General features: G+C 50.1%; 1 protein-coding gene across 1 annotated transcript in view; it reads left to right on the top strand.

Annotated features, from left to right (window-relative positions):
- The window catches only part of POLD3 (polymerase (DNA-directed), delta 3, accessory subunit), a gene marked incomplete at both ends in the record, with an annotated part of 10,205 nt that extends 1,748 nt beyond the window's left edge, over positions 1-8,457 (top strand). Inside the window, 4 exons of the mRNA XM_010140606.1 lie at positions 1,216-1,318; positions 3,401-3,440; positions 5,479-5,611; positions 8,202-8,457. Of these exons, the coding sequence (XP_010138908.1) occupies positions 1,216-1,318; positions 3,401-3,440; positions 5,479-5,611; positions 8,202-8,457 (532 nt within the window). The remainder of the gene's footprint in view (positions 1-1,215; positions 1,319-3,400; positions 3,441-5,478; positions 5,612-8,201) is intronic.
- Between the last annotated feature and the right edge of the window lie 313 nt (positions 8,458-8,770).

Below are 8,770 nucleotides of genomic sequence, written 5' to 3'. Positions count from 1 at the left end.
TGCAGCACTCCACTACCAAACCCCTGCCCCATGCACCCGGTTTAGGATGCCCATAATACAAGTATTTTCTCTTCTTGCTGTGTACTGAGCCCAGCTTCACCTGCCTCGTCCAAACTACTTGAGTACCAACTCGGGCATCTAACGTAGTGAAGGGATTGTCTTGCTCTTTCTGTTGCACGTGGATGAGCAGTTTAGATGGTGTGTGAACCTGAACGTGCTCCAGTGATGGTTGGAGTCCTGACTGGAGAGCTCTGCTGGGAACAGTTGTGTTCGCAGGAAACCAGGAGGCAGAGAAGTTTTTGATGTGAAGGAGATGGCCCAGGTGAAGCAGAGGCACCTTCTCATTTTTTTGAAACCAACCTGGAGATGGAGAGAGAACTCCTGTGGCATTTTTGTGCTTAACAGTCCAGCTTCTAGGAGAGGGAAGTGTTTGATAACAGAAACGAGTTATTTCAGTGATTGTGCTGGCTGTGGCAGCGTGGTAATCACAGTCTGTCTCGGTAGCAGTAACCATCTTGAAGACCACCCTCCTGGAGTGTGGGGCAGTGTCTCTGCCCTCTTAGGTGGGGCATTTGTCATGAATCAGTATTAGAAGCGGGAGCTCCATCTCGTCATCACTGATGGTGCTCTTTACTCCTGTTTCCGTGGCAGTGGGTGTAACTGGGACTGTGTGTATTCACCCGGCAATGTGATCAGGTACCAAAAATCACCAGTTCCTCTGTCAGGTGTTTCAGAATGCTCAAACAGCCTTTCACAGAATCATTTTGGTTAGAAAAGCCCTTTCAGCTCCTCAACTCTCCCCGTTCCCCCAGCACTGCCAGGTCCCCACGAACCCCTGGCCCTCAGCACCACCTCCACACCGCTGGCAAACCCCTCCAGCCATGGGCACTCCACCACTGCCCTGGGCAGCCTGGGCCAATGCTTTACCACCCTTTCTGTAAAGAAAACCTGCTTTCTGGAAGGGTGACTTTGGAATGAGCTGCCCAGAGGATGTGAGAGCATCTGCAGCCCACCATTAAAGCTTTGAGAGCTTGTATTCACGTCACCTGTGGTTTGAATAGCTGTCAGAATGAGTTCCTCCAGAGCAGCAGAGCAGGAAGGTCTTTCAGTAAGGTTAGTTTAGTCCTGCTTGTATGAATGTCAGGCTGGTTTTGAAGATTCCTGGAAGGGGTGGTGCTGGGCTCTTCTGAGTCATTAACGCTGTTTTTTGTGCAGGATGCTCTATGATTACGTGGAGAGGAAACGGAAGGAGAATTCTGGAGCTCAGCTTCATGTCACCTACTTAGTAGCAGGAAACCTTGTCCAGAATGGGCACGTGGTGAGTTTTAATGCTCAAAGGTGTCTGGGAGCTCTTTATTCTTGTGTCTTCCACCTTGTTTTGTCATCTTTGGGTCACCAGCACACAGACAACAGGGAAGAAAGGCCGCTTGGTTGTGGTTTGGTGGTAACACAGTGCTGAATAACGCACCAGGGGTTTTATTTAGTTAGCTGAAAGCCTGTTGGCAGCCATCTCTCCATCCTGTCACTGCTACTGGACTGCGAAGAGTATAAACCAGTCTGGAGCAGCCATTGGGAGATCAGCTAATCCATTTCCCAGAGTCTGTCACTGCTGTCGAGGGGAGTGAGCTGGAAATTCTCTTAGAATAGACTAGTAATAAAGAGAATAATAAATTAATAGTTGAAGTTGTCTTGTTAAATAAAGCAGCTTTTTTACCCTTGTGTACAAGAGAAACGTAAATCAACACACAGCATTTTGTATTCAAAATGCTTTGACTTATAAAGCAAAGGCATCACTGCTTAATGTCTTTATTTTTTCTTGTTGCTGCTTGTCAGAGTTTTAAGGTCTGAAATTCCGGACAGGTGCCTCAGGGCTTCTTGAAAGAAGACGGAAGCAAATAGAGTCCCTGTTTGTCTGCTTACAGAAGAATTCAATCCCCAAACAGTCTCTGCCTTTGACGTTCCACCATTTATGGCTTTAGACACCCAACAGTACGATCCACAGGCTCAAAGTGTCATGGATTTTCTTTGTAAACCCCCCAAAAAAAACTTCATTTGTTTTCCTAAATAATAAATTGTTTCACAGCATGGAATATTCTCTTGAAAACTGCAAATCTGCCTGAAATTGGAGGTAATTATTTATCACGTTAGTGCTGTATAATGGGATATTTTTATGTACAGCTGTTCAGATAGCGTCACATTTACAGCTGGAGTTCAACAGGGCTTTTCTCCCCATTTCTTTTGGCATTAACACAGCAGCAGCTCTCAGCTCACTGGACGTTTGTCAACAAGTTCTATTGTTTTTAACTTTGCCATAGAAGAACTTTGCCAGGAAGAAATAGTTTTTTTTTTTCTAAGCTCTGTCTTTTTTATTTTTTAAACAAGATCTGTGAAGGTGAACATAAAGATCCCTTTTCCCCCATGTTTTTAAATATTGTTGATAAGGGCCTTCTCAGAAAGGTGACCCGCAGGTGCAGGGAGCTCGTAGGGGCAGCGGTGAAGCAATGCCAGCGTTAGGAACTGCACACAGGAGGAGTTTAAAGTTCCTCTGACAGGGTGTCCGAGGGCTACCAGGGCAGGAGCAGAAAAGCTCACATCTGGGACACCCCTCCAGAAGACGTTCAGGCATTGGTGTAGTGGGTGGGTGATAAAACTCTGGCACAGTTTGGGGTAGGGAAGGGGTGTGAGTGCTTCAGCACAGCCTCGTGCTTGCTGGGAGCCCTGCACTACTGTCCGCAGGCAGCAGGTGTAGCCACAGGCTGTGGAGTCAACCACCAGACTCCTCTGAAGGGAGATGATCTAGAGGGAGGCTGGGATCAATTAAACACACTGTTAAGGGCTGGGTTTAGCCCTTTTGGTACTCTCTGTATCAACCACGACCTGTTGAGTGTCAGGAGCAGAGTGGCCCTGGAGCACCTTTCCAGAAACATTCCGCTCTGGCTTTTAAATTAATGCTCTGATTTCTCTTGGTGTTTTATTGCTCCGGTGCTGTGTCTGTGCTACCATTTGCTATGGTGGAGTTTGCCGACCATCCAAATAAACCCGGGCGATGAGGGCCAGCGCCACAGATCTACAGTGAATCTGCTTCTCTCTGTGCTGTGCAGTGCTGCACAGTCTCTCTGTGCAGCTGGGTTCATCCATGTCTCGTCTCCAGTGTCAGGAGGGGAGGACAGGGGCTTTATTTAGGGTTGTAGTGGTCTGTCAAACACCCTGGTAGAGAAGCAGGAGGACAGATCTTTCGGAACCAGCGGCTGATGAATACTTAAAGGTATTGGCCCAGTTCTTTGCACCTACAAGGCTGCACCTCTAACCTGGAGACTTCCTTATTCAATAGATAACTGCAAATATCACGTACTACAGATCTTCCTAGATATGAAGTTTGCCGTTTCTTTGTGTTTTACAGTGCCACAAGGTTGCAGTAGTGAGAGAGGATAAACTCGAAGGTAAGCACATGGTGCTAATGACGTGCTCTTCACTTTTTTTTTTTCTTTGAAAGAACAGCGAAGTGAGTAAAGCTCGGAACTTGCCATCTGCACGTAAATGCCCAGTCAGGCTGTCGGCTTCAGGGGGGTACTTGTACCAGCTTTTTCTCAGAACTGTGAATATCTGAGCCAGCAGCTGTGTCACTTCAGACTGGTGATTTCGGTCTGGGATTTTTTTTATGTTGGACATTTTAGTCAGCAGTTCTTTTCCACCTCCCTGCCCCTGACAGACAGCTCCTCCTTAAAGGCAACAATATCTGAGTAGTGCCCAGCAGTGTCTCACGGTGGTTTGGAGCAATCACGAGCCTTCAGGCTCCCACGGATGGGGGTGTTAGTTAAACGTCCCATGAGAATGTTCTCACTTGTGTCTGGGGTATTGGCTTTCACAGTAAAAGGCGAAAAAACAAGAGCACTGAACTGCTCTCCGTGCCTTGTCAGTCATAGTACCATCTCTCCAGGTCTGGTCCTGCTGCTGAGGTCTGATCCACAGTGATTCCAACACAACCGCGGGCTCTTCGCCGCTTTCAAATAACATCTTTGGCATTTGAGAAGAGGCTGTAGCATTTGTGACCTCAGATACCCATGTGGATAGTCTAACTTTCTTTGCAAGACTTGTGTTACTTTCCTTATTGAAGCGGATTTCCAGCTGCAGTTGTCTTTGTCAGGGCAGTAGATCATCAAGCAGTGCAATTGCTATCTGTCATGTCTGCTGCGTGCTGGTCTGTGTTGCTGTGAAGGAAAGAGTTGTTGGTGGTTTTTGTATTAGAAGACAGGCCAAAGGTATGACTTACGTTTGGAAGAGTTTGAGGTTTGGGATGGGAGTGGGCCTGGCCTCAAGAAATGGTCACTGTGTGTATTTTCACAGTGCCGAGAAGCACTGTGTCACACCAGGGCTGTGTGGAAAGAACAATGTAAAAAATGAACAAAGAATTCCTGAAAACCAGCCCTTGTCTCAAGGGGGTAACAGTGAATAGCACAGAAGGGACAAACCATTAATTCCAGCAGACTCCTAGAGACACGCCGTGACACTGGTTGATACAGTTGATGCTGCCTTAGTGGCAGAGAGCAGCTCCAGTGGGGCAGAATCACAGAATCGTTTGGGTTGGAAAAGCCCTTTCAACTCTCGAGTCCAACCATTCTCCCAGCACTGCCAGGGCCCCACGAACCCCTGGCCCTCAGCACCACCTCCACACCGCTGGCAAACCCCTCCGGCCGTGGGCACTCCACCACTGCCCTGGGCAGCCTGGCACACGCCTGCACAACCCCAACGGGCAACAAATGCCTCCTCAGGGACAGCCTCAACCTCCCCTGCAACAACTGCAGGACGGTTCCTCTCGTCCTGGTGCTTGTTCCTGGGGAGAAGAGACCAACCCCCACCTCATTGCTCCAACCTGCTGTCAGGGAGTTGTGGAGAGCCTGAAGGTCTCCCTGGAGACTCCTTTGCTCCAGGCTCAACCCTGCCCGGTCCCTCAGCTGCTCCTCAGTGCACTTGTGTTCCAGACCCTGCTCCAGCTTTGTTGCTCTTCTCTGGCCACGCTCCAGCCCTTCAAAGTCCTTCTAGGAGTGAGGGGCCCAAACTGAATCCAGGATTTGAGGGGTGGCCTCCCCAGTGCAGGCAGGTGGCCCCTGGCCTGGTTCTGCTAGATTTATGACTATCTGTTTTTCCTTAGTTTTAGGGAGTTGTACAGATATACTGGATCCCCAGTATAGTTTGGGGTAACTATGTACTGTATAGTTTGAAGGTAAACACAGGGATTGCTCTTAAATCAGTTCTGTAAGAACCAAGTGTGTACAATAGAAAACATGTCTGACAGGCTTATGGAATCCATTACGTCGCCTTCTCAATCAGTGAGTGTTGGAAGAAGGTACAATTACACATTTTTATATTCAGGTCCTTGCTGTCAGTCTTTCTTCATCCTTGGCGGAGCCTGGTACAAGCTGCCACCTGGTTCTGTAAAGGCTGTACTAACAGGGGTCTTTTTTTTCTCTTCCCCCCCAGCAATGAAATCTAAACTAATGACAATTGCGAGCGTGCACGTCTACAGCATCCAGAAAGCCCTGCTGAAGGACAGCGGGCCACTCTACAACACAGACTATGACATCATCAAAACCAACCTGCACAACTGCAGCAAGTGAGTTTGGTTTTGCTTCTTGCATCATTTGATCTGAGACCGATGAGCTGTTGCTACCCAGGGCGCTTCAGCAGTAAGTCAAGGGTTACCAGATACACCTGGATTTTGAGAAAGCTGGGAAAAGACATGGAAGTCAGGTCAGAGCAGTCCCCAGGCAGCACATAAAGGAGGAAGAAACTGAAACAGACTTACACAACCATGAGCGATGCGCTCAGCAAAGTGCTAACGTGAGCTTGTCTTCTGGTTTGTGAGCCTGTTTCCATCCACCTCCTGAAGATACCTTGCAGGAACTCGTTCTCCATGTAGAAGATAAGATGTAGGGGAGGCAGACAAACAGACCAAGCAGCACAAGTGCCCTTCATGGTTGAATAGAGACAGATTCTCCTAGAATTCAGAGGGACTTTAGTCTCCACGGGTCATTGTCTCCCCTCTTGAACAGTCCCTGGCAGCTGCGCCTTCTCATTTCTATGTTGTTTCCACCACAACAGCTTCAGCTTGATGTAATGAGGACGTACAGTGCCGTGACCAATCTGGTTGAGAAGGGGGATGCCTGACCGTTGTGTCATAGAAAGAGTATAGAATTCGAAAATAGAAACGTGTCTGCCTTCAGAATGTCAGCGAGAGAGCGGCTGAGAGACTAATATCCTGGAAGCTGCGTATTTCCAGTGTGAATGTCTGTACCCCTGGGAGCGCTGGTGAATAGGAGCCAGCAGTGTCCCAGGTGGCCAAGAAGGTCAGCGGCATCCTAGCTTGTCCCAGCACTGGTGTGGCCAGCAGGAGCAGGGCAGGGATTGTACCCCTGGACTGGGAGTACTAGGGAGGCCGCCCCTCAACTCCTGGGTTCAGTTTGGGCCCCTCCCTGCCAGAATGACCTTGAGGGGCTGGAGCGTGTCAGAGAAGGGCAACGAAGCTGATGCAGGGTCTGGAGCACAAGTGCACTGAGGAGCGGCTGAGGGACCTGGGGGGGTTGATCCTGGAGCAAAGGAGGCTCCGGGGAGACCTTCTGGCTCTCCACAACTCCCTGACAGCAGGTTGGAGCAATGAGGTGGGGGTTGGTCTCTTCTCCCCAGGAACAAGCACCAGGACGAGAGGAACCGTCCTGCAGTTGTGGCAGGGGAGGTTGAGGTTGTCCCTGAGGAGGCATTTGTTGCCCGTTGGGGTTGTGCAGGCATGTGCCAGGCTGCCCAGGGCAGTGGTGGAGTGCCCATGGCTGGAGGGGTTTGCCAGCGGTGTGGAGGTGGTGCTGAGGGCCAGGGGTTCGTGGGGCCCTGGCAGTGCTGTGGGAACGGGGGGACTGGAGGAGCTGGAAGGGCTTTTCCAACCCAAGTGACCCCGTGACTCTTTGACCCTGCAGCAGAGATGACACATGCTGTAGGTTTGGCTGCCATCTCCTTGTTGCAGTCTTGTTTCCTCTCAGCGAAAGGATGCGAAACGGTGATTCTGGTGTCTGCCTTTCCCATTTGTACATGCAGAAGGCTTGGACAATCCAGGTCCTGGATTTGCTTTGCAAAGCCTTGGTGTAAATCTCTGCCTGGCTTTGTCCTGTGATACCCCAGGCAAACCATGAGAAATCCAGCTTGTTCACTTGCCACCTGGCTGAACTAAATTCAGACTGACCCTATGGTACCTGTTGCACTGTGAAAGTGGAGGAGGTGAAACACTGTGGAGATGGTGTTTTCTTGGGGCGTTCCAGGTCCTGATGCGAGCCGGAGCAGACCGTGGTGTGAGCTGCTAATGCTGAGGCACAGAGGTGACTTGGCAGAAGGGTGGCTGGATTCTTCCGCCAATCAGACAGCGCTGTGTCATTCAGGGGGTTGGCAGGGGTGAGCCGGGGTACTTCTGAGACAGGTCTGGAGGACATCTGGATGGCCTCGCCTGCCATTCACACAGTGGGGAGTAAATTCAGTTATTTTGGGGTTCTGCTCTTCCCGACAATCAGGGAATTGTGCTGTAGCTGTGAACGTGTCATTTCAGTTCTTACAGCTCCACATCCCCCAACCATCACGTTTCAGCCTCTTAGAAGCTGAGACGGGGTTCTGCCTCCCCGTGACTCCATGGAGATGACTTTATATAGTCAGGTCAGGGGGATCTGTGGAGCCATGTGAATCGTTCAGCCTCAGCTGTGATTTACTTACCTGGCTGCTGTGATTTACTTACCTGGCTGCTGTGATGGTGGCTGCTTGTTGCATCAGAGAAGTTGCATCTGAAAGTTGTCAGAGTTTTAGATTGTCACACATACAATTTATGCTGCAAATTTCAGCGAGCGTAACCCGTTTAGGAATAAAGCGCAGCCTGCTCCACCTCCACCCGGGGGGGTGTGAGACTTTCTCCTACCCCCTGAAATCTGAACAGCTTGTTTAGCATTTGGACGCTCCAGCTCTTGCTGATGGGTTCAGCTGATCCTTTCAGCAGAGGTCTCCATTGCTCCTGCTCTGTGCCAGCCTTTCTTTCTCATCCCATCCGTGAATTAGATCACCTTTTTTTTTACCCCCCATAACAGGAGAACACAGGACTGGAGTGCTGGTGAGGAAGTCGAGGTGAAAAACTAAGTAGTTAAAAGGCTAATTAAATTTTTCACTCCGTCACGCAGGTTTAGTGCCATTCACTGTGCTGCTGCCGTTCCCCGGACACCGGCCGACATTCCCCAAGCGCAGACGTTGCCTTCCCAGACACCCAGCGACACAAATGCTGTCAGCGTACCCACAGTCAACGGCCACGGCCCATCGACCGCTAAACAGACCTCACAGCAGCCCAAAGGGATCATGGGAATGTTTGCAGCGAAAGCAGCTTCCAAACCCCAGGATGCAAATAAAGAAACTAAAGCAGAGGCGAAGGAGGCCCCAGGTGTAAGTTACCTCAGAGTCTTTGGCAGCCCTTGGGGTTAATAGGTTTAATGACCCGCTCTTACTCCACCTGAATAACCTTAATCACCACAGTGCAGTCTCGTCTGCTGCTGCTGGTGCTAAACTCGCTGTCCCCTGGGAAGGCTCAGTCCCTGTTTTGTAAGAATTTAACTGTATAGTACAGACATGCCTTCCGTCAGTCATCCTGGGCAAAAATCACCGAACTCCAGACTCTCAGACTGGTGGGGGCTGGCAGTGACCTCTGGGGATCATCCTAGAGCAGGGTCCCCACACCAGGGTGCCCAGGAGGGCGTCC

Source organism: Buceros rhinoceros, unplaced genomic scaffold (genome assembly GCF_000710305.1).
Source record: "Buceros rhinoceros silvestris isolate BGI_N320 unplaced genomic scaffold, ASM71030v1 scaffold10287, whole genome shotgun sequence".
Taxonomy (NCBI): domain Eukaryota; kingdom Metazoa; phylum Chordata; class Aves; order Bucerotiformes; family Bucerotidae; genus Buceros; species Buceros rhinoceros.
The sequence above is the reverse complement of the archived record's forward strand: the minus strand, read 5'-3'. Positions and strand labels throughout refer to the sequence as shown.